The sequence below is a fragment of the Scatophagus argus genome, chromosome 8, assembly GCF_020382885.2.
Source record: "Scatophagus argus isolate fScaArg1 chromosome 8, fScaArg1.pri, whole genome shotgun sequence".
NCBI lineage: Eukaryota > Metazoa > Chordata > Actinopteri > Scatophagidae > Scatophagus > Scatophagus argus.
Window position 1 is genome coordinate 8568375 of NC_058500.1, and position 26024 is coordinate 8594398.

At 40.8% G+C, this 26024-nt stretch overlaps 3 protein-coding genes across 6 annotated transcripts; 2 read left to right on the forward strand and 1 right to left on the reverse strand.

The window, feature by feature from the left end:
* Positions 1–1937: 1937 nt before the first annotated feature.
* LOC124063598 (sushi domain-containing protein 3) lies at positions 1938–9514 on the forward strand. Its single transcript, XM_046397405.1, has 5 exons — positions 1938–2442; positions 5477–5671; positions 6721–6868; positions 8236–8403; positions 8501–9514. Exons 1-5 carry the CDS (start codon positions 2358–2360, stop codon positions 8820–8822), a joined length of 918 nt encoding a protein of 305 aa, XP_046253361.1. The 5' UTR covers positions 1938–2357; the 3' UTR covers positions 8823–9514.
* Positions 9515–9581: 67 nt separating this feature from the next.
* LOC124063600 (caspase recruitment domain-containing protein 19-like) lies at positions 9582–14026 on the forward strand. 2 transcript variants are annotated; one of them, XM_046397409.1, is made up of 6 exons: positions 9582–9759; positions 10927–11072; positions 11203–11359; positions 11997–12065; positions 13516–13581; positions 13806–14026. In XM_046397409.1, exons 1-6 carry the CDS (start codon positions 9732–9734, stop codon positions 13910–13912), a joined length of 573 nt encoding a protein of 190 aa, XP_046253365.1. In that variant the 5' UTR covers positions 9582–9731; the 3' UTR covers positions 13913–14026. The 2 variants fall into 2 exon arrangements, with proteins under 2 accessions (XP_046253365.1, XP_046253366.1); XM_046397410.1 differs by having other exon boundaries at positions 9625–9774.
* A 448-nt stretch (positions 14027–14474) lies between these two features.
* On the reverse strand, positions 14475–26015 carry LOC124063601 (ninjurin-1-like). 3 transcript variants are annotated; one of them, XR_006844123.1, is made up of 4 exons: positions 25525–26015; positions 19627–19864; positions 14918–16548; positions 14475–14632 (listed from the first exon to the last, which is right to left on the reverse strand). XR_006844123.1 is itself a non-coding variant. In XM_046397412.1 (4 exons), exons 2-4 carry the CDS (start codon positions 25564–25566, stop codon positions 16406–16408), a joined length of 423 nt encoding a protein of 140 aa, XP_046253368.1. In that variant the 5' UTR covers positions 25567–25683; positions 25781–26015; the 3' UTR covers positions 14475–16405. The 3 variants fall into 3 exon arrangements, 2 of the variants coding, with proteins under 2 accessions (XP_046253368.1, XP_046253367.1); XM_046397412.1 differs by having other exon boundaries at positions 14475–16548; positions 25525–25683; positions 25781–26015; XM_046397411.1 differs by having other exon boundaries at positions 14475–16548.
* Between the last annotated feature and the right edge of the window lie 9 nt (positions 26016–26024).

Sequence of the window (26024 nt, forward strand, 5' to 3'; positions counted from 1 at the left end):
GCCTAAGCAGAGAATAAAGTGGAAGGTACTGAGAGTCCAAACTGTACCCACTGAGACGATGCCAGGCCACATTATCTGTTGCTGTAGCAACCGTCTTCAAATCAGAAGAGAAAACTTGCAATCTTCAAGCAGACTAATTTCTCAAAATGTCCTCACCCACTATGTCTTCCTCTGTCTTCCTCCTCCTCGACTACCTTTAAAAGTTATGTAAAATATTCAAGGGATAAAAAGTGGTTTAACTGACACTCAGCAGTTAATGAAATTTAACAAATATTTAAGAGAGAGGTGCAGTTTCTGAGATTTGGCTTGCTTTCAGCTGTAACTTCATTAAAATATATGACTCATAAAAACAAAGTGGATTGCAGTCTGTCCTCCAGCCTCTCTGCCAAAGTTGCACAAATTTAGACATTTAAAAGTAGCAACATCACACTGTGAATTCAGAATCGCAAAATTTGGACATACGTGGTTTTCCCTGGAAAGAAAGGGGACGAAAAACTGTAATCTGAAAAGTAGCTGAAGCTATAAGACAAATGTAGTAAAAAGTACAATATTCACTTCTGAGACTGGAGTATAGGCATAAACTGACATTACTGGAATATAATCAAGTACTGTAATTATTCTAATTAAGTAGAATAAATGCATTTAGTAACTTTCTGTCACTGGAAACAGGCAGCATTTTACCAGGCAACTGTAAACGCGGGCACCTTCCTCCTAATCTGATAAGTTTTCTGTGTCCTAAAGACATGCGGGGCAACATATTTTAGCACATTTATGAACATGAGCATTTACATAGTCCTTAAGTCATGCTAATATATTCACGAATGGTGAGGCAAGCAGCTGTCTGAACAGAGGCTCCCAGCGTGTTGGTGAGTTGGTGAGTTGGGGTTTGCTCAGGTGAGCAGGGCTGCACCTGTGGAGATACTTACCACCCATGGCAGAAACAGTCACATGCATGCCCAGAATGCTCAGTGACATGAGACCAACGTGGGGTTTGAACAAGAGAAAAGTGACGCTTTCAGATGGGAATCAAAAGTGAAAACAGGAACCTTGGTCTTGAGTGTAGAGCTTATGTGTCTTTTGTTTGTTGCTTCGTTCTTTGATGTGTGTGAGTGTGTGTGCGTGTGCTCACGTTACACTTGTAGCCACATTATCATCATCATCAGTACATTTCAACACAGCAACCACCCATGGTCACTCAGTTAGAGCTACTCATTCCGTATGCTGCTGCAGACATGTTACATTTTGACTGATTCACATCTGCTAAATGATTCATATCGCCCAGGTTACCAGTTACTACTTTGACCACCAGCCTAACAGACTGTGACACAGTGAGACACGGAGAGGGAAATGAAAGCATCCTGTCTGAGGCGTGATTAGACACAGGTATGGCAACACGAGGAGATGGACACTTACAGATAGATTGTAGAGTCAAATGTTTTTCAAGCACAGCTCAATTCACTGAGGTGTGCTGTATGACAGCAACCGACTGGGCCCAGCTGAAAGATCTCTCCCTTTCACACACTTCTTCATTACTTAATCTGCCTTTTCTTCCCTCTCTTTTCGCCACTACTGCTGTCGCCTGCATTATTTAACTGAACTTCCCATATCTCCTAGTTTGAAGCTGATGTTGAGCATCAGTTCTTAGTACAGTAAACGCATCACTGATGGTTTTGGACATAGTGTAGAAGCTACCGAAAGTTCACCTCTTTTTTTGACCTCGCCGTCTCCACCGCATAAGCTACTGTGTGTACACATTAGACGCGTGGCATTGCTGTACTGTAAACCGCACAACAGCACAAACACAACCACACATCTTATTCCTTAAAGATTTACGTCACTGATTATGTGTGTTTTGCACATTTTCAACCCTCTCTGAAGTACCACATCCTGATAGGCTCAAACAGGACGGCGGTGCGACATCCTGTCGCAAAGAGCGCTTCACTGCTGATGTAGGTCCTGCCCACAACGCGCAGCTCTGATATGCAACTTGACCTGACCTGGTGTAATCCACGGAGCCGTTTTTGCTTTGGTAGACAAGGTCTCGTCCGATCACTTCATCTCGCCGTCGTCCTCTCGACGGCTCATCCACTCGCGCGACTCTAACCAGTAGCCACAGCCTGCTGTCCAAACCGCGCATTAGGAGAAGTGAACGATGCGGTGAGAAAGCATTGTGGGAGGACTCTGTGGATGACAGGCTTTTCACGAGGAGGTAGAGAGGCGAACAGGGGAGCTCGAGCACGATTCAAGCCCTACGGAATCCCGACTTGTTTATCCGGTACCGGGCACAGAGGAGCACCGTCGCGCAGTCTTTACGCACAACCAAGGAGCGAACTCAGGGGCGTCTGTCTGTCACCAACATGTCAACGGCAACAGCTTCAGTAGCAGATGTTTCCAGGACTGATTTCACAAACAGAGATGACAGCCGTGAGCGGAATAAATCAGGTAACAAACCAGATGGTGTCGAATTAATACTCGAGTTGAACGTGTAAGATGTATGTGGGATGGAGGTTTGTCTTTGGCTCGTATTGCACCTCTTAACATAAAGGCTTTTTTCTTTTCTTCTCTTTTCTTGTTCTTTCTTTCTTTTTTTTTTAAAGAATGTTACATTTTTATTCAAACACCTCAAAAAAGTGCCAGTACAACATTTATCGATATTGAACGTGTGTATGTGTTACCTTAATGCTTAACCTCAAACCTTATATTTCCGCTTGTGCAATATTTTTTTTGAGGTCTTAAAGTACTTGCCGTGATGGCAGCTTCCTGACAATTGCTCCAGGATTACCAGTCTAGCCATATGATGCAACGTATTTGCAAACTGTGTGTTGTGTGATCATTTTGGGCAAATATAAATTGCATCAACAAATTTTTCATTGTACCATAAGTGTCACCTACGGAGTTGTTAAGGGAAAACTGAAAGAACTGGATTCACACATTTCTTCTAGAGCTCCTCATCAATTTATCTTTTTAAAGAAAAGAAACAAAGGGGAAGTGAAAGGCAACGCCTGTGGTTTAGTATCAGAAACTCCTCACACGCACAGCTGGGCGTTACACACACACGCACACACACGTTATATAAAAGTCTCTACTTATTGGCAATGAAGTGCGTCCTTGTGTTACATAAACTTGAAAATGGTGAGCTTATGCTAATGGCCCTCAGGGCTGAGTCTATCTCAGCTGAATCTGACCCAGCACCATCATAAAATCTGATCAGAAACGTGTGTAATTATCTAAAAAGAGAATGGTGGTATACGTAACCTCAGTTCTTTCTTTCTTTCTTTCCTTCAATCAATGAAACCACCAACTTCTGGTTGGCACCTCTTGTGTTGATAACCACATGCTTTTATTAGAAGTGCACAGCCCCCTCTCATATTCTTGAATGTTTTCCTGCATTTATTAGTTTCAAAGAGCAGCATCACAAAATCTCTCCTGCGTCACATCCCATTGTTTTTAAAGCAGAAGCAGGTTTCCCTCAGTAAACAAGGTGCTTTTGACTTTTCTTCGCTCTGATCACATTCTCCTTCCCAATTCTGTCAAAAATCGCTGAATTGATGTCATAGTGTTTATTTGCGTTCCAGCAGCTTGTGTAATGATGAAATGATACTCTTTATGTTGTAGATTCATTGAGCCTGACTGCTGGCTGTCTGAGGTGACACAGTGAGAGACCTCCCCTCCTGTAATGCACTGAGCACCGTGCAGTAATGTATGATAACCGAGTTGTTTAGCGTGACTCCAGATGGCCTGTGTGTTTCCACCAACCTTGCAGGCCTTTTGTTTAATGATTTATCACATTTCCTGCTTCGATATGTTCGAATTCGATGCGGCACCATGCCCGGCTGGCCGGGGGGGGGGTGGCAGTGTTTTGTCACACAGTGTTGTGCAGCCCTACAGGGGTTCAGCACTGATAGCTGTGGAATGACTGTCCCAGTCCACGCTGAAGATCTGCTGCAGTGCTCCACTCTTCTTTGTTGTTCGCACTGAATTGTCGTTGTGTGACTCTTGAATTCTAAGATGTCGGATGTCAGCACCACTTGAGAGATACATGAATTTTACGCGCTTTCAGATGAACTTGCACATCTGCAATGTATTTCAGTTGCAAAAATTAAATTTTTTTTTTTTGATGCACGCATTAAAGAATTCTGCTAAAACAAAATGTAAGTTCAACCGCTGCCTTTAATATCCCACTTAAGTCGAGCAGTTAGTTAGATAGTTAGTTCCACGTTTTCCTTTAAGTCTTTTTTGTTTTGTGAATCCAATTGTAAAGTTAAATAAACTTGAGAAATCAAGTATCAGTAATATTAAGTAGTGGTGTGCCATACTTTGGTATTGATCCGTTACCGAGTAAATACAGGGCCGATACCAATACCGATACTGATACTTTTCGCTTGTAAAAGCACCTTATGTATTTTCATGTAGGGGACAGCAGTGTGTCATGATTTATGAGATAAATGCATCATCATTTTGCTAAATCTGACCACTAAATGATTTTGTGTTAAAGACCAGCTTCTGCTCCACACAGGTATTAAAATTTTGAAATGTTTTTATCAAAGATGCATGAAAACAAGGACAGGCGAACAATATGAAGCAATGAAGGCTGTGGTAGTAGTACCACTAAAATATTACTTTCGCCACTATATAAGCTACCTGGATATTCTTTACCTCTCTGAAAGGACTCTGCCTGTGACCTCTGTCTCTGTGCTTGGGGGTCTGGGTCTGTCTGAGGGGTTTCCCTCGTCCTCGCTTCATTTCTTTTGCAGTTCAGGGTTCTCTTTTCATGTGTTTGTATGCATTGGTGTTGCTGCCACAGTAGCAAATAGCCTTCCTACCAACGTTGCAGTTTGCAGTGTTTTCATTTAAAGCCATGTAATATCTCCACATGACACTCCTCTCTGTCTTGTGCCATGCCCTCACGCTCGCACCCACTGCAGCCTACATGTGTCTGTCTGCTCCCTGAGCGCCGCTGAGTCACGTGACGGCACGATAACAAAACACAGAAGGGCAGGGGAGGAGGACAACAACAGCAAACTTGGGCTTCCTTTAATGTTTTCTAAGCTGGAAGATTCAGTTCTTCATTTCAGTCATAGAACAGATAGAGCAGCTCTTGACAGAGCTGCTTTGTTCCAGCATCAGTTCAGTAACAATATGTGAAACTGCTCAAAGTGAATTGTAAGTGTAAGGTTGTATCGACTGAAAAAAATTGCACCCTTTGTCATGGTTTGTAATGTCTTTGAAAGATGGGTTTCCCTCTTATATATTTTCTTCAAACTATCAAAAATTAAGCTGAAAATGAATTTAATGAATTGAGTACAATACATTCATCCAAGTCATCATTTCAAATTAAAAGACACCAAGACAGAAGAACTCATGTTTGTAAGTTCTGAAAATAAAAACTGGAAATGTGAAGTTTAATTAACTTGAAACAAATAAAATGTGTATTTACTTTAGTAACTTGATTCACTTTGTGCACTTTTTCTTTTAGCTCAGTCCCAGGCTCAGTGCACACCCGTTCCACTGCCAGCCCTGGGCACACAGAAGATCATTCAGGGTAACGGTACCAATGTGGGCACAGTCATTTCCCTGCAGTGCCCAGCCAAACACAGACTCATCGGAAGTGAGCTGATATGCATCATGGACACCAACAGCACCCACTGGGTGGGGGAAACCTACTGTAAACGTAAGTAGAAACTCAGACCAAAGCCACCAAACTAGTGATGACAAAGGCCAACACTTGCCTGACACCACCTGTATCAGGGACTACAGAGTCAGACATGTTGTGTATAAACTACAGGTTATGGATTTATTTCTAAAATACAAAATTGTTATTGATTCTTATATTGTTATTGACCATGAGACGCAGGTAATTATCGGTTAATCACCCGAAGAAATAAAAACATACTGTGCATCCCAACCGATTACATTCCTGATTTAGTGTTGTTGGGAAGCTTTTATTGCACTTACGGTAACGCAACACCTGTCGTCAACTGGAGTAACATCAAAGATCCAACTCTTGGAACTTTTGAGGAAGTCCAACATGAAGGGGGGACTTAAGGAGCTGTAGCCCCAAAATGTAACTTTTATGTGGTAAAAAAAACAATACCAACGCCACAATACCAAGTCATAAATCTTTAACTGACCAATCAGCATACATTAGCAGAATGGTAGTGCTTTATAGGTAAAACCATCTGCCCTTTAAGAAAAAAAGAACAGGCATTAGTCCTTTTTTTTTTTTCAATTTTAATATATAATCAGTATTCTTCTTATATTATTATTATTAAACATTGGTGGAAGCAGAACCAAAATAAAGGAATGAACGAAGGGAAAGTAAAAACAGGTTCCTGTTGTCCAGACCTGTAAAGCTATAATTTGTTGCTTGGGGATGAAGCTCATTTGAGGCGAATATGAATGCTAATGCTAATGCAGGAAGAGATTAATAATTTTATGGTTTTATGCAGGTTCACACTCAATCTTTTTTTTTTTTGGTGAATGATTGGAAAAAGTGAGAACACAATCTTACAAATTAACTCGCCTGCAAAATGACTTAATTTCTGTCAGTCTCTTCTAGTTAAATGGAAATGAAAGACCTAACAGTTTCTGGGGCGAGACTTGGAAATGTTACACATAGATTTTGCAGCATGATGAGTGGAGTTGTCTAATAGGAAAGAGTGCATTATGTAGAAATAAAGGTGATAAATCCATCAATAGTTTTCTTCTCTCACACTCCAGCTCTGTCTCCCTTGGAGGACTTTGGTTTCCGTGTGGCTGTGCTGGCATCCATTGTAAGCTCAGCCATAATCTTCCTCATGTCCGTGGCCTTCATCACCTGCTGTTTGCTCGACTGCATCAAAGAGGACAAAGGGAAACAGGAGGAGAGGTGAGTCAAAAGCAAACAGTGGTGGAAGTACTCAGTTTATTTACAACACTATATGAAAGGGCACTTTTACAAGTAAAATTCTTTATTTAAAATCCTACTTGAGGACGGCTTTGGGGTTTTCTTGTAAATACACGAATGCCAGTTTATCTCCAAAGCCGATTTTTAAAGATCTCCTTCGTTTAGAAATGTGTTTTTGTGTTTTATGTTTATGTCCCCTAAAATGCCTGACTTAGACTATATTGATATGTATCTGTACAAAGTTTGTCATTAGAGAAGTGTTCTCTCCTCTCCATTTCCTGTTTTGCTCTAACACTAGTCCTCTTGATTGGTGGGTGGGGTGTAGGGCCTGTGATTCATAGATCCAGAATTTTCAATGAAGGAGAAAGAGTAGATGTGCTTTTCATTTTTTTAATGTGAGAAAACCATATTTTGGTGTGTTTTTACATACTTCAAAACGTGGAAGGGAAATTAAAGTTTTTCAAATTGAGCCTTATTTACATCCATCTTTACTAGATTGCAGTCTTCTTCTTCTTTGCCTTTTTTAGCACATTATTACTTATCTTCACGTATTTCTGCCACCTGTACATTAGTAGAATAAAACGTCTCCTGCGTATGCACACGTGTACAGCATGTCAGTGCGTGAGACAAACAAAACAGTGCTTCATAGCCACTGCAGGTCAAAATCAACACAGGGAAAAGTATTATCAGCAAAATATACTAAAAGTTTAAAAGTGAAAGGGCTGAATTGTTGTCTCTGTGACTGGTAAACAGTATGTTGCACTACATTTTAAAATTGTAAATACTGACACATTGTGTGATGAAGTCAGCTGAGGGCCAGGTGGAGCTAGTTTGAACTATATTTATGAAGTTAGTAAGTTTAGTCCAGTGGTTCTCAACATGGTGGTCAAGCTCTTCAAAAGGTTCTTGAGATGAAGAACCCAAATTTTTTAAGTCATTGTTTCTTTTGTGAAATATTGGATAACTGTGACTCTTGACTTAAATAAGTAGGACTGTTTACTAAATATAAGTTTAGACAGGAAATGTCTCTATGATTCTTTAACAACTCAAAGAATCACAAATGTGACAAGGGGCACCAAGAAAACACTTGTTCAGTCTTGAATAATATTTTATTTTTAAAAGTTTATTGTTTAAATGTGACTACAGCTGTTAAATAAACATAATGGGTTAACAACTAAATCTTTACCATCCCAAATGGAGTGGAGTAGAAGACTTAGATAACATAAAATACAAATACTCAGGTCAAGTACAAATATTTCCCATAACTGGTGGCAAACAAATCCTCTGATAAAGTTACAAACTGAAGCACTCATGTCAAGGTTTAAATTGATTTTTTTTTTCTTTTAAAGGGAGTCAGACATGTGGCAGTGGGAGGAGCAGGCCCAACATCGGGAGGACCACAGGTCACGTTACAGCCATAAAGGCAGGAACAACAACAACAACAACACCCAGGAGAAGGTGCTGTCACTGTGGGACACTCGTAACTCAGCCATGTGTGACAACATGGGGGCCTGCAGGTGAGAGTCAAAAAGTGAAATAAATTTTCAAATAAAAATGTCCCTGAATACATGCAAACCCATAGAAACAACTTTCTGTCATTTCCTTCCTTCACAGATGTCATCAGCAATGCGCTTATGGCGCCGACCGCACATATGCGCCCACTCCTCTGCTTTCTGCTCTCCCCGGCCATGACTATGACCAGCCTCTCCTACCCAGAAACCCAGAATCTGCACAGATCTCCGGTCTGCCACCTCAGTACTTCAGACCTCTTCCGTCCTCCTGTCAAACTGCGACCCCAGCGGGACCTGGTTTGGTGTGGCAGCACGGAGGAAAGCAGACCAGTTTCTCAGGAGTGAACCCACCGAACACAGATCAGTCCGATGCGAAGAATATGAACCCTGCCAAAGAACTTTCCATACGGATTATATCAGTGTGAGGACATGTTACACATCAGTCAAGAACACGTTTACTGAGCAAACATGTGCAACAAATGTCATCTGTATCGACAAGGAGAAGTAATAATTGAACATTCCTGGTCTGGTTGAGGTAATTGTGTGCACAGTGCTTCACAGTATGAAGGCTCTATAGGCAAACAATCTGACAGATTTATGTGCCTTTTGTAAACTGTGATGGCACACTGCCCTCTGTCTGAAAAAGGAAGCCATTACATTTTCATGATACCTTGTAGGATGACTCTCCCTAGAAGGTCAAGGTACTTTCATGCCCTTAATTGAACTTATTCAGAAACCAGTTAAATTGTGGTGTTGAGGTCAAAGTTAACCGTTGACGTGTGTGTATGGACAAAGATCACCACACACTGTGGGCAGCTAAGGAAGCAGAGAAACTCATCTAAGGCAGTTTGTCAGAGGGCAGATAGACTGTGTAAATATAGTTTTTAAAGAATGTAAATAAATTAAAGGACTTCTACTGATAACGAGTGAGATTGTGTTGAAACATTTCTCTCTCAAGCAAATGTTTACAAGCCCGTGTGATAAGCAGCAGTACAGTGATTTTAACTGTAGGTGTAGTGATGTACACACAGAAGTGACATTGCAAAGAATGTATGCACAATAAAATTTATTATCAATTACTTATTGAAAGGAATTAAATAAAGTGAGATAAATGACACCTCTGTGGGTCAGAGTTTGCATTAGAAAGCTTAAGCAGATCCTGGTAATCTGCCTGTCGGCCCGGCCTGCCGTCGCTGTCTGCAGGACTGATAATCATCATGTGACCCTGAGGTCAGTCATGTGGCCCCGGGCGGCGCAACGTGCTGATGTAACGGGGCAGCACAGACCGCCACACCGCGGAGAACAGGAAGTTTTACCTGGAAAGACCAAGTCCGATGCGTCGTTTGTTTGTCAGTATGACAGGTTTGTGAATGAAGGGTAAGATGTTTTGTTTGTCTGACTGTGTTTCCCTGCGCGCTGACTTCCAGGAGCATCGCCGTGCGTGGGTGCGCCACTTGTTGCGTAACATCTTGGTCGCTACGGCAGCATGTCGTTATTGAATACATTTATTTTAATTCGTGTTCATGTTAGACGTCCAAATATCCAGCCTGTAAGTAAAACATGAAGACGTTGATCGACAGGTCCATATATTCAGGTTAATACGTTACTGGCTGCCATTCTCGTCACAGCTCTCCACATCTTTATTAGTTTTTTTAATCTTACTGGATTCTTTATATGGTACATGAAAAGATATGTTCCCAGCTGTACTGAATAATCAAACTAGACACGCACACTGGAAAACTATACAGATTACCTGGATGATTATTATTTTCAATTTTCAGTAAATATCTGCATCTCTACTAAATGTCGAAGGTAAACTGCAATAACATCTGCTTGTGGAATATGGTACAATTCTTTATATATATTTGTCTAGCAAAGAATAGCTTTGAATGGCTTAACCATCACAAAGACTTAAAAGTAAGAGACCGAAACTGCTTCACAATGTCATAATGCTCCCAGTTTTTCTCTCTTCTCACCGTAAGCTCACATCAACAGTGAGTTGGCAGGAAAATGTCGGATTTGGTGGTGCTGTAGAGGCACCATAACAAAAATATAACGCCCAAACAGCCATCAAGTTGAAGCAGCACCTTTAACATTCCCACAGGCTTCCTGTCTATGCACACTGTAACTCAGCAGACAAGTTATTCCTAAATTACAGTCACCCAACCTTGAGTATTGTCATTAATCAAACAGAAGTGTTGCCAAATGGACAATTTCACGGCGAGTGTATTCACGGCAGAATAAACCTCTTAGTCATTTATTTTCAGAACACGACTGGTGCCAAGACCAGCTTACAAAGAAACTACTTAAGACTAGATATAAAATCTTCAACGAGAGCATGCACTGATGGTGCAGGGTCACAATCTGTTTCTGACCTGATCTCCACTCTGTGACACATACAACCTTTCGATCACAGACGCCTTTAGGAATATGAATCCACAAATTAGGAAACTGAAGCATCTGTGTGGTGTGTAGTGCATTCTATTTAACAATCATAAAACCATGAACCTCCTGTTTGTCCCTGACTAGACGCTGATGATCACCACGAGCAGCTCCAGAGGGACGCCCAGTTCCTGTGCTCCGATCAGAGGATGGACACTGAACTGGTCGACAGGCTGGTGCTGCAGCTGAACAGGATCTACCCCCAGATACTCAGTGACAAGGAGGCCCATAGGGTCACTGCAGATAATATGTGACACATTCCACGAAAACAACACCCAGTTTCTGACAGTCATCAAGTCCTTACATGGGTTTGGATATGTGTGATTGGCACTGATTCAATCCAGCATGTGTGTCTCTCTGCAGTTCAGGAATCAGAGCGTTCCCACCAAAGTGCGGTTAGCTGAGCTGTTGAAGCACCTTTATGGGAAGGGCGAGGAGGCCTGTCATGAATTCTACAGGGGTCTTCACATCCACGCTGAGGACGTGTACTCCAGCCTGCCCACCAGAGTCACACAGAGAGGTATAAACAGGGCTTAGGGAGGGTTTCTCAAGGCTCGAGGTTGCCAAATAGAACTGCAGTCAGGTGAGAACCATCTCCTGTCAATGATGTGGCCCTGCAGACTCATATCTGAATATATGTTTGAGATGTAATCCAGTTCAGAAATGTCATGGAGTAATTTATTGGGGATATAAAATTGAATGAACAGCACAATCAGAGCAGGTGTATAGCACACTACCTTATAACAAAATATGTCCTAGTAAAAACAAATAGGAGAGAAATCAATATCCAGAAAATGCCAAAAGATGTGAACTCTCTGTTAATCATTTTCTAAAATTCTTAGAATGTCATGTGGTGTTATTCTGAAAAAGCTTCTTTCTCTTGAACTACATTAGTACATCTATCCATGAGTGCCTCTTCAAAGCTATGTTGTCCGGTTTATTCAAAATGTTTTAAGAGATGATGGTGACCTCACTAGCAAGTTCTTATATTGCTGGATTCCCTGCTGTGTAACTGCCCTGTTTGGCCCTGTTTAAGCTTATCCTATTTAAAATACAGAGAGAAGCTGCAGTTCAAGTAGTGGTTCTGACTGACATTACACAGGCTGTTATTTAAAGTGTGGGGTTTACCCTTTAACTGTTTCTGCTCTCTTTTCAAGAGATGGCAGATTCAAAACGGACTTGCGATGTGGCTGTTTACCCAGAGCGACATGTGCTTAATGACAGAGGTAAATGTAATCAACATCTCACACTACACTGCTGAATACACTGGAGTATTATATGTAATTATAAATGCAGACATCTATGATCTGACTGCTGGTGACCACATCAGTGGTTTTGGAAGTTTTGCCCAAGTGTCTACAATCCATGTATATTTAACATTACTGTAAACAACAATTCAAAGCACACCCTATGGTTTATGAATTGATTACCTGTTTTCCAGGCAGTTTTTATTTTAGAATGATCACCTCGCAGATATTTTAAACTTAAGTGTGAATAATTCATCAAGCAACATTAGTTTTATATCATATCATAAACCATCCTTTTTAGTCCAAGAAAATACAAAATTCACATGAATCTTTTCACAATGTCAGGGTGTTTTTCCAATACTCTGGACATCTTTTCTGTTCAAACCTGAATGTCCCTCTCTCCACATTAAGAGATGATAATGAAGATTTTATTTAAAAAATGGGCATTGTGAAGTTTTGTGTTTGGACGAGGTGGTACAGGCTTTATTGGTGGCGTTTATCTTCTTTTTCAAAGGAAAGTGAACCTTAACAGACGGTAAATGTATATATTGTCCTTGGTGGTCTAATTCTGTTTCTTTATTTATTTGTTGTTTTATGTCCTTGTTCTTTTTAGAAGGCAGTGCAGTCAAACAAAATGGCTATTGTGATGGATTAGCTCACTTTAACCAAACTAATTCTCCAAACTATTGTAAAACTCTGGGAAATGGTTAGCAGTAGTGTGACATAATTTGCAGTTAATGGGCTGAAGTTCAAGTTGACAAGATGAGGGTTGTGGTTAAAATACAGTGGTCTTACTGTGTGTGTGTGTGTGTGTGTGTGTGTGTGTGTGTGTCAGGGTGCCTCTGCACCCCTCACTGATCCTCCGATAAGCCCCTTAAGCCCAACTGAGCTTTGTTCTTCAGCAAATGTAGTTGTCTGTTGAACCTTTTAACCTCTAGCATCAGAATGTGGGCCCCAACTGCTCTGCACTACATCACTATTCATCATCCTATTGCATGCACGGCTCAGGCTTTGTGGGTCATTTAAGCTCACGTGTAAACTCCCTTTCAAAAGAGCTTCCTCTGTCCTGCATTCCTTTGAACAGTCAGGGGGCACATCCACTGGGTCAAAGTTGAATCAGCAGGGAAATGGGTCATCAGTGATGAGGTCAAACACTGACTGACCAATCATAAGAGAGAGCTAAAGTAGTGCATTTAAATTATTATAAAATGCATTTTTTTTAAACTCCAGGATTATGATTGATTAAATTATTTAATTGGCAATCGCACAAAAAAAGATGAATGATAAATATCATAGTGATAATTGGCCAAGGCACATTGTCGGCTTATTCCTAATACTAGAGTACATTTCAGTTTGTCTTTGTTGCTAATTTTTTAGTTGGTCTGATAGTCACTAATGAGGACTTTATCTCCTCTCCATCCTTCTGCAGGACCAGTGTTCTTCCTGAGCTGCCTTAGTTTCGTAGTTGGTTTAGCAATGCTCTACTATTACAGAGGTGAGTCACACAGAAAGGTGCAGTGTTCAAACTTATTCGTCCTTGGGCATTTGAAATTTTTGAAGTTTGTTTGAAGACTTTGAAGTTTGGCATATCAATGAAAGTCCTCTCTTTTCACATTTAAAACTTACTTACCACTCTGTTAGAATAGAATCTGTTCGAATTTTTAAACCACTAATTTCAAAGTTCTTAAAAATCTTTGTTGCCCCTCTTTCTGCCCACAGAGGGTGAGACACTGAGATGCACCGGTCTGTTTCTTCACTGCTCTGCAGCCAGACTTAGTAAAGATGTTTTAATTTCTTATGCTGAGGTTGGAAAACATAAAAAATGAAGCTGTTGAGGTGCTTAAGGTGCTCACAAACGAGCCCTGTGAGAAGAACAAACCGTGAAATTTGCCACTTTCCTGTGCCAAACTTGAAGAACAATAAACTTAAGCAATAACTGACTTATTTTCTAAACCCAGAGAAGCTGATTTGAGTCGTTCTTTCACAAATTCCCCCAGCTCACATCTCTTTTTATGAAAAAGAAATTATAATGTTCAACCCTAATGCTAGTATGTATGAATCTTCCCTGGATTTATTGTGTGTGCAGAACTAATAATTCTTATAGCATTTTCAGCTAAAATGAAATGTAATATCGGTGTAAAAGCTCATCTGCACAAGTGTTTTCTATCACTCTAGCTGATTAGTACTCAGGCTGAAGTTAGTTGGAGCCATGGTGGGAATTACATGTCATTAAACACTATGTCCCGATACAACAGAGAAGAGGTCCAATCAGGCAACATCAGTGAAACTTTGTTGGTGTGCAGCGGGGCCAAGTAGCTTGAGTGAATGTTCAACTTTTGCTCCAATAAAACACGAATCATTTTGACATCACCTGAGTTGTATCTTATTTTTAATCTGGTGTGACAAAAAGGAAAAGATATGCTTTGAAAAGTTTACAATTAATAAGCACCAAATACTGTGTGGTACGGTAGTCAAAGGAAGAGTCACAGTAATGAGCAGTACAGTGATAAGCTTCTCTAGTTTTGTGTCTGGAGCCGTTTTGTCTTCTGTGAACATGAAATAAAGAAGAGGATAAAACATCCATCTCACTAATAAATAAATACACTAGAGGGCACTGCTCCCTCACTCAGTACAGCAAAGTGGAAAACAAGGTAGATGGAAAATGTTCTTGTGTGCTGTAACAATGACAAATGAGGGCAACAGACAGCCTGCATTAATTAATAATGGCAATCAAATTGATTGAACAAATAAAACAAACCTAATTAAATGCTACATTACACTGTTGACTGCTTGAGAAAGACGTGTGCAGGGCGGATGCATTTTATACTCACTCGAAGCCCTTTCAAGTATTTCTTTATGATGATGAATCAGTGGGAAAATGGCCATGTCAAAGACTGTATATACAGTGCAGCTCAGGAGGAGAGTTCGGGTGTCTGATCTCAGGAGATTTGTGTCACTGAGCAGCACTTTTCAGCCTCTGTCTTCACTGCAGCAGATAAGAAAGAGTCAGATAAGGGAGTCAGCAGAGGGATGGGGAGGTGTTAAATCGGGTTGGAAGAGTCACAGGGATGTCCAGTTTGAATACTGGCATCCACAATCCCACAAGAAAGCTATTTATAGTCTTGCTTTACACAACCAAAAAGTATTCCTTTCTGACGTTGGACCCCCACTGAGCCAGTTTGTCACACTTTAGGACTGAGACAGAGCCAGAAGTGTAGGAGCCATAGACATGCATTATGTATAAATATATATCAGTCTACAGATCTTCCCTGAGTGGAGCTGTGTGTGTCATGAATCTGGCTCTCGGCTCGTCTGGCAGTTTCCACGGTTACCAATGATAGTTGTGGAGGAGGAAGAGGATCAGATTGTGACACTGGTTTGTCATCTCAAAGGTGCTTTGTCACAGTCACGTTGAAGACATTAGAGATGCAAACATGAATATTCTCGAGGTGTTTAACAGATGATTATGCGAAACAGGCTCAAACTGCTGTTAAACCACTCAAGTGTATAAATTGAGCATTTGCTTGGCCTCTAATTGGGGTTTCAGTGACATCGCTCTAACACAGTCTAATTAAGGCTTCCATTTTAACAAGCAGTTCTGCTGGGGTCTGTGCTGTGTTGACTCTGACTCACCAGCTGCTGGTCCAGAGAATCACAGGCACTCATAGCACAGAGAGTCGTGGCACAACCAAACATCGTTGTAATTGAATGTTAGGCGTGACATGGAACGTCATCAGTGCCATTAAAAATTGAAGCCTGTTCAGCGCTCAGCATTTGCGTGTGTGTAACTGTGGTGGTGCGTTTGTGTCCGGCCGGTGCTCGGGGTCACTCTCGGGCAGCAAAGGAGACAGACAGTGTGAGGTCACGTGCTTGACTGCTGTTGTCTCCACTTTCCTGTTTGTCCACTAGGAACAAAAGTTATGTTGTTTATGTACCAGACCCCTTTGTCTCTGCTGCTGTTTCTCTCTCTGTTTTTCTGCAGTACAGGACAATGGTTTTCTGGTAAATGAACAGTGGATTGGATTTTGTTCTTGAGTTGTTTTCCGGTGGAAACTTCTCTGAGAGCCTGGATCAGGTCAGTGTGTTTGTAGGTCAGGTAGGGGATTGTGAAGGTCAGGACAGGAGAGGAGAGAAACAAAAAAATGCTGACTACATGGATGTCTATAGGAGCAAACTGCACAGTAAGGCAAGAGAGAAAATAACCTGATTGTATAGAGAGAGGAGGGCAGAGAAAGAGGGTGAACATAAAGAATATATGTGATTAGCAAAAAGAGAAAGAATACCTCTGTGTGTGTGTGTGTGTGTGTGTGTGTTCTTGGTTAGTTGCCGCGGTTCGGCCTATGGACTCCAAAGGCTGTGATAAAAACGTTGACGACTACTATCATAAAAATCAGGCCTGTAGACAAGTTTTCCATAAAATTCAGCCTCCGGTGCTTTTGTGCATCGTTTAGGTTCCATCGAACTGTGGACAAAACCAGGAAATATAATTTAATAACACACAAAAACACATCCAGTGACTGTCAACTGTCAAACAAGACTCCAACTCATTATAAACAGATTCCATGTCAACCGTCTATTAGGTCTATTGATACCTAATTCTGTGTGCGGTGAGTTCACATGTCCAATAGTGTGCTCACAAAAATGCAGAGAATCAAATATTTTATTCTGAAAAAGGCATATGAGTTTAAGGAAGTATTGAGGTCTGTTTTTTTTTTCTGAGTGCAAATGAGTAGGATGAAGAAATTCCTTTCATTCTACGTGACTAAACACGTCATGATGAATGACAGAAATACAAAACACTCTCATCATCATTATTATTATTAGGAATTTCACATATTCCGTCATTACCAAATGAAAATGGGAAACAATGTCTTTGAACATATGTTCATTTTTATGTTGCTTTGATTTCATTTTTGCATAAATATCAAAACTTTAGAGTATGTAAATCCATTATTTAAATAGAAATATCACAGAGCTAATGACGAGAATTTTTTCTCGAAGCTTTTTTTTTAATGAAGCACTGTTTGTTAATACTAACTGTTCTGTTTGGGTTCCCAGAGACTGTGGGCTTTTTAATTTCTTAAAAAAAAAATGCTTGTTTAGTACCTCAGTATTTCATGATTTCCCTAATTCTCTGAGAATTGCTTATAACCATGATTTTGAACTGATGACATGTTATAGATTTTGTTTGGGGTCTTAGAGACTCCAGCTGTAAAACCTGGTTAAACACAATGCATTCATCTTCTCCATATATCTGTGATTAGTTCTGACAGTAATGTTTACACAGAAATACCCTCCTTAATCCCACAAAGGTCTATTTGGATTTCTGTTATTGGAGTTTTTGAACAGTTTGTCTGTGAATAGCAAGCAATCAGTAGTGCTAAAGCTAATGTCAACAAAACACAGCAGTCTGTAAACTTCACGTTCAGTTTAGCGCTTTCATGGGTAATGTTTGAGAAGAACGTAATGTTAAAAAACGTAGTGGGCATGTATGGTATAAAATCAACCAACCATCTGTGGTTCCATTAACACGCTGAATGTCTTCGACTTCACAACCAAATGCTCGTTATTTTTAGGCATCGGTCTGACAATCCGGAGTCTGTCATTTGATATGGGATAAGATAACAAACTTTCAATTCAAAGTCCACAGAAATAAACAGAAATAACAATGCGGGGAACAGTGAACTGATCAAGGGAAGCTTGTATTTCCTGCTAGATTTCATTTGTGCGTTGTAAACACCTGGACCTAAAGAAGACAACTAATCCATGTTGTTGTGATATAACCTAACCTCTAATGTTGTCATGTTCATCCTCGCAGACACCAATCTATGAATAATATAAAAATAAGGTGTGATTAGGGAAATGCATGTGTAGGAGGGAGGATACAGCAGCTATGACTCGACAGACACATGCTGTGTGTATGTGCACGTATGCGTGTGTGCTTGTGGGACGTTGCTAAAAGGTTAAATGGTGTAAGGACCCCGCCCGGTTTGTGTGTGTGTGTCTGATCTGGACTGGGGTTGTGGGGTTGGTGGTATGTAGGCCACTCACATCACGCATCACTGGCTCCATTAGGCAGAGCTAGATCCACGGGAGAGGGAGGGGAGGACGGGTGACAGCGGGGTTCAGAACAGTCAAAGAAAATGAAGGAATGAAAAGAGCGATGAGAATGAGATGCGTTTGATATTCTGGTGGAGACAAGGGGGGCTGTTGAAGGGGGGGCCGGTGGAGTCAGAGGATTTGGTGGATCGAGGAGGTCAATGGGGGCAGGTGTCCATGCATGTGAGATGACTCTGACATGCTGCAAATCTTGTTTTACACTTAAAAATGACTGATTATAATGATTAACTATGGCTATTGAAATTAATTTTAACACACAGCTTATTTACAAACTGGTAAATAATATAATGTAGAAATATACAGACAGATAGGTTCAAGTAAAGAGGAAAGTAACACTCATAGAGCATATGACCTAAAATATAATAATTTTCTAAATTATTACCTTATTAAGATCATAAATTATTACTGAGAGTAAGAGATAAGTATACTTATCCACTACTGTAGTTATATTTCAGGTATATAGAGGATACTGACAATTTACTTATTTACTCTTCTTGCAAGAGCTGACATGAGTCAGTGTGATCTGGCTAAAGTTCACTGACTTCCTGTTCAGTCTGTTAGAGGAAAATCTAACCTGTATGTCTCATCCTTAATTCATTATCCCATCTCAATGGACTGGGTTTACCCGGTCCAGATGTGGCTGTGAAATGCAGCTTCAAATCTGTGGATGTGTGAACAGATAGCACTTATATTATGTGTATTATATTATATTTAGATTATGTTCTCTCTTTCTCTTTACTCCAAGACATGTGGAGACATGCACACTGACACAAACACAAACAGGAGAGACTGGGACCAATTGTAACAAAGGGCACTTGTAACGACTCAACATGCTCTGTGGTGATCCTTTTCTGTCTGGCTACTCTTTTAAGAGAACTGTAATCGATCATTTAAATCGTTTACTCTGGTCTTGGTATTGCGTGGGTTGAAATTGCCCCCATATGCTTTTACAATCAACCTTGCATGTATAAGGACACGTAACACTTGACTTTGTCTTCCAGTAAATTTTGTGTCTCATACATTGCTTAACCCCCCCCCCCCAAAAAAAAAACATTTAGTGAATGTTAACAAGTAGAACAAAAGTAAAGTAAAATAGTATCCAAATAGTTAAAGAGAGGACTAACGGCATAAAAATCAATCTGGTCTCCCCTATTTTGCAGAGAAATGGAATAACTCCCAGGAGCACTCAAACTTACTGAACTCTGACCTGGCATCAGGCCTGGTTGCCTTGGTTACAGCTAGAATCTAACTGGCAATGGGTTGTTTGTCAGGAGTCAGTGGACTTGACACTGGAGAATCTTGCTGATGGACAGGGTGGAGGGGATGTGACAAAAACATCACATGGAGGTTGTGAAGCTTTGTCAGACAACAACACCACCGGTACATACCAAAAGGGCTCAGGCTGTGTTTATTTTCTCACCTATGAAGATAAGCAGGATTCCAACTGTGACCTGCAGACAGAGGGAGATGCTGATTAGGATGATGATGGGGGTGTAAAAAGAGGAGTTTGGCCCTTGCTCCAGCACAGCCTTTAGCTGGGAAGCGTTAGCCATCAGCAGAGCCACATCCAGCATGCTCTCAGCTGCACTCTTCTTATTGGCATAGTGGTTCATGTTCAGAAGGGCTTGGCTGCTGGGCCAAGCATCTGGATGGGAGGCCTGGGGAGAAAAGAGAGTAATTGGCGCAGAGATAATGTTTATGGCTTTGAGATAATGCCTGAAACAAGAATGCCTGGAAATAAACAGAAAGGGATGCTCTGTGCTGCTGCGTTTTGTTCTCCCAACAGAGCAACGAGGCAGCATGTTGATGAGGCTAGCAGTAATTTTGTGCTTCCTGTGCATTGGTGGTAAGGATGAGATTATTGTTCTGACCTAATTAGCACAACACACAGTCATTACAGAAGAGTGACCTTTGAAAACAGAGGCATTAGTAGAGCAAAGAGAAACTGACAAACTAGCAGCTGACCCATTAATACGCAGTGAATTTGACCGAAACGGATGCTCAATGTTCAGGGCTCTACCCCCTTCACACAGTTTCTACGGTTTCAAATTATCACAATTAGTGTGCGTTTATACCACATGTGTTGTTCCGAAGCCTCACTTCCACTACGTGTTGTCTTTTCAAGTCACAGCAGCGTGTCTGACTAACTGTCTTGTGTTTACACATACTGGTAGTGGGTGATACTGTGACCCTTCGGTCATGTCCTGCTCATATATCCCTGTCCCTCGAAGCAGACTAACAGAGTTAGCTGGATATCTGCACTGAGTAAAACCCAGAACAGCTCTTTTTTATGACAGCAGCATCAGTCCTGCTTTCTGGGGCAGGCTCTTTTTCCAAGCATCAACATTGTACTTATAGTTATACTGTATGTGGAGCTGATTTAAAAAAAAAAAAACACACACACATGGCATTTCATTTATTATATTATATATTGTGTACAGTAGGGACCTATGTAGGAGAGTATTTTAGGTGGACAAAGCCATGAAAGGAAAGATGAATTTTAGTTTTAAGTTGAATTCTATAACCTATTGATTCTTGTGTGGGTGATGATTATGTAACAAAAGCTTAGCTGGGTTTTCTGTGTGTGTCTACTCCATCCCAGTGGACTCTGCACCGTAAAGAGAAAAACATGTTCAGGGTCAGCAGGTGCAGGATAAACAGTCTGCTTGTTGATAAATAAGAAATCACTCTCTTTTAAAATGATGGAAATACATCCTCCATTCGGATCACTGCTGCTGAATGAACATCCACTTGGACGTCTGACTAAGACCTGAGCGCCGCCGCTGAAGATTTGGTCGTGTCAAGGCCAAAACCTGTTTGCTAGCATACTCTCTGCAGGCAGAAAATAATCAGCAGTGCTCGCAGTCTCTTCCTCGACACTGAAGCCTTCCCTTTTCTCACAGCACCACCCCTGCAGCTGCAGAGAACGTAGCTAGTCGGGGATTAACCAAACCACAGAGCTGGTACGAACTGTCTTCCCTCCGCTCGAGGGATGGAGACAAAAAGAGAGAAAAGAAAAGCTGCACCCTCTAATTTGCCACAGGGTGGGCTACAGCTGAATTACAATGTCTTTAGGAGATTCACAACAACAATCAGCTGGCATGGTTATGTTGATGTATGAAGGGGAAGTACAAACTGCACAGAAGGTGTGGTCGTGGGGGTTGGAGAAGAGCTCTGGTAGTAGTAATTATGTTGATAAGACTTTTTTTTTTTTTAGTTCTGTGATGACTACTGGACAAGCTGTGTTTAATTCTCTTAATATGCCATGTACTGTTTGCACTACATGTACATATATTTATATCTTGTTTTTTTCTTTTTGCAAATACTTTATTTTTATTATTATTATTTTCTATTTTTTATTTTTTGTATTTTGTGTGGTGCACAGGAGAGAGAAAAATTCTGGATCGCTTGTGTGGTTACACGTACTTGGCAAATAAAGCTGATTCTGATTCTGAGTTCTTCATCTGGCAGCGTATCTTATGTCATTTTAGATTTTGCAATTTGGCATAGCTTCATGTGAACACTGCAGAGTCGTGCCAGCAACATCCACCAGACCTTTAACAAAAAAAAAACTCTATGGGCTTTCTTCAAAATCTTTTTTACTCTGAGCCATACTGCCCCGTGGTGAGACTCTTAACAAGGAATCAAACAGCTCTTCGAAACATGTTTCTCTACATTCCTCGAGGTGGAAAAAAAAAAAACTGCGCAGTGTAGGGCAGCGTCCTTGTGACTGTGATTTTGCCAAATGCCACAAAATGGCACACTGTCATGACGTGTCAGGGTCAGCCATTCTGCTCTCAAACACTGACACAGGCTTTTCAAAGACAGCCCTTTATCCCAGAGTCAACAGACCACAGTGAGATAATGCTTGTTGTGAGATCACAGGTTGAAAACGTGCAGTCAGTATGTCTAGAAACACAGCGGATGAATCTTCTCCAAAATTCACCAGCAAGCTTAAAGAACTCCTGTTGACGTATGGTATTGACTGAAGGACAAGACTAAAGGCCATCTACTCTGAGAACACTGAAAATGTAGGATGACAGCTAATTACAGCTGGGGAGAAGATGTAGAACAAAAATACTGTGAATGTAGGCCATGGTATATCACACTGTGCTGTGCTGTGCTGTTAAAGAACAATATAACAGGATGCACCTGATTCTGACCCTAAACCTATGAACCACTTCAAATTGAAAATCTCAGACGACAACCCAAATTCACATATTCGCACTGACTTTTCTGTTCCCCTTTGAGACACAGAGAACTTGTCAGTCAACCAGCCACTGCAGATCCATTTTTTTACTATGCACAATCTAAAAAGAAAGGTCCTCATTAAGTCAAACACTCCATACTGGTCCTAGGTTTCACTGCTTATTTTTGTGTTGAATTATTCACACCGCATTCCTTGTCTGAAATAGACTCAGGGGACAAACAGAGGAGGGAGAAATGGAGGAGGATGCCAAGGGGAGGGAAGACACAGAAAGAGAGAGAGACAGAAAAGTTGTTTGAACCTGTATTAACTCTCAGTTATGAGTCACTGCGGAATAGCAAATAGATTCATACAATCTTATTTAACATAACTGCTTTCTGCAGCATCAGATGTGGTGTCACTAATATTTCAGTATGTGGGTAAGAGAAAGTGGTTCAGAGGAAATCAGATAGTCAAGTAATGTATTTATAGAGGACCTCTTTAAATGATTGATACTGACAAAATGCTATACTGAGAGATGCGTTTATATAACTCGCATGACTTGTTGAATTAATTGATAGATGTATCAATAAATAAATAACATCCAAACAGTCTGGACCACCTGTAAGAAACAATGAATATTTTCCAATTTATTTTACAATTATCTTCGAATAAATATTTCTGATGTATACACAAATAGTTAAAATACAGTACAAAGAGCACCTAAACACATAAAATACAGATAATTGTCATCACTTTACATTTATGCATGCTGAGTATGAAAACATGCCTTCTAAATGGCATTTTAAAAGTAAACCAAGGAGCAAAATCTGACTGTTCATTTCTCACCAGTCTGGGGGGGGGGGGGAACTGGAAATGCGTGATCACAGTTAGATTGTACCTGAACCGTTGAATGGAGAAGAGTAATCTCTTCTCTTTAGCCTTTCAGCAAAGGCTAAAGAGGTAATTCAGGGAGTGATCGGGTTAACACGAGATTTAAACAGATGCCGATTCATGCAGTGTTTTAAAACTGCTTTTTTAACTCCCTCATGCGTGGATAAAGTTGTGCTCCATGATAAACAACAATCTTTATGTCTGCCTTGTAGCTAGTTGCAGTGCAGCTTCTGGAAAGGCTGCAATTTCTTAAATTCCGGTGACTGAACCTCAACCTTAAACCTAATTGAAACCCCATAAAATGATTTTTCATTGCGTATTCGGGGGGAGGGGGGGCAAGTAAAGTTTTGGCCTACTTCCAAGCAAAAGAAATGAACTCATTCAACTTGCACACCTAATCCCACACTTTTCCCACATGGTCACACTAACTGATTACAGCTAAGCTAAATACCTGCATGTTACTTACTGTGAGAGTACATCATGACTATTGCTTTGTACTGCTTAGTTCTGTATCTGACATGCAGAAAGCTCTTTGCAGCAACATTGCAAGACACCACTTAAGACGGAGTGAGACCCTACATTTATTATTTAGTTAATTGAGCTTGCTGCCATTCAATGAAATTATGAGAAAGCATATGAACTTGTGTGTGCAAATGCATGGGTGTGTGCCTTGCCATTTCTTTTGTTTTTTTTTCTTCTTTCTTATACATCAGCACTTCTTTGCTTTCCATCCATCATGTCCTATCAGCAGGCTCCCGCTCTCACTCACCTCAACTCTGGCCCTCCTCCAGAAGAGGATCGACCCAACTGTAAATCTAATTTCCGTGATTCTCTGTAGAGCTTTTAGTTTTACAGCCTTACACAGTGCAAAGCAAACATAGCTGTTTCATAGCGTGATCTATCACTCGGACAATGAAACACATTCTCTGTGTAGATGAAGTTGCAATGTAAAACCTACTGATTATCAAAAAAGACAAGATTGCATGCGGAAGAATGTCCTAGAGCTGCACTGAAATCTGACACCAAATATGGTTGGGCTTTCAGAGTAATGCAGACGCAGATATTAAAAGGCTGTGGAAAGTCTGCATATAAGATGTTCACTCCACAAAACAACCAAGAATTGATTCCTTTCTCACTGAGTCACCCTGATGATAGACACATTTTAAATGAAGCATGAAGCCAACGGCTCTTTTTATTCAGCGTTTACAGTGTGGCATTCCGCATCTGTTGGCTGAGCTCTAACAGCCACAAGGAAGTACTGTACCTCCAGCTGCCAGGGTATCTTCTCTCTCTCTTCCTCAAACACACACACACACACACACATTTATCTGAAATTAAATGGTACCACTGAGACAGTGTGTATGGAGATGACATCGTGAAGCCCATTTCCTTGCCCTGTAAAACTGGATGCAGTTTTGAACTGCCATATACTGTAATTACTTGTTAAATGGCAACTTCAATCACCACATAAAACACAATAAACACTCCTTGTCCTGCAGCAATTTGGTTGTAGCATTAAGTGGGATGGCATTATGTAAAAGTGAAAACTGCGCACGTGTCCGTGTGTGTATTTTGGCCAGTCAAGTGGAAAGAAAGGAGGGCATTCATTATTTATAAGGTCACTCAGGTGCCAACAACGTTCCAGACATCAACTGAACCAGACTGTCACCTGACCCAGCAAGGCTCAAAAAGACATTTAATAATGGTGTGGACATGCAATAGTTCAGCACCATTTGTGTTCCGCAAAGTTTATATATACAGTAGCCTATATTTCCTCCCTCATATCGATGACAAGAGGCCAAATCTGGCATCGAAATGCAGAAACCAAATGGGGTGGATGTAACATGATCACCTCATACGAAAATGCAACACAACCAACACAAATATTGGCTTCAGAAGCGGCTTCAAAAGGTCAATCAATACCTCTCTGAAAAAGTCCAAACAAAAATGTAATAATGTAGCCTTAACTTCAGTATTTATTGCATGACTGCTGAATTGAATTGCATTCAGTTTTTGATGTAGGCCCAAGTAAATGTGTCAATCTCTGAGTACTAGTTTGGCACTATAGGGAAGGTTGACTTCCAACTGCGAGAAAGTAAGACTGAAGAACTCTTTAGGGGGAAATACTGCATCCATGCTTCCATTGATGCAGTTGTCACAATGTAACATTCTACTTCAAAAAGTAGGAATAGCGGGATTTTTCTGTTTCCCTTATAAAAATGGGTTTAAATAACTTACCTCAGCCCCACTTCCCCTGTTGCTGCTGCTGCTGATGTTCATATTTTTCCCATGCGTATGGTGCTGCGCCTCGGCTGCAGGCTGCAGCTCTGGGAAATTGAGCTGCAAAGTGTCCTGTTGTGAGGAAAGAGCAGACGGGACTTGCAAGCATATATCCTCCTTAACAGAGAGACAGATGCACATGCACTTATTCTGTTATGTGCCACAACAACAACAACAGCGATAATGTCAATATTTGTTAAGAAAATTGTGTTACATAGCAAGCTGTTGAGCTGTGAGAAGCAGAGAGACACGTGATTGGATGAGTTGGTGAAAGACGTAGAAGATTTTTAAATAGACGTTCAAATAAGCTTTTGCAAGGAATTAATTTAAGCGCTTTGGGGGTTGACTCGCATTGGTGCTTCACGGTCTTTGTTGCTATTTTTCTCGTGTCAGTCTCGCCGTTGGACAATACGGCAGTATATGTGCAGGCTCTCCGTGATGTCCCAACGTGCTGTGTT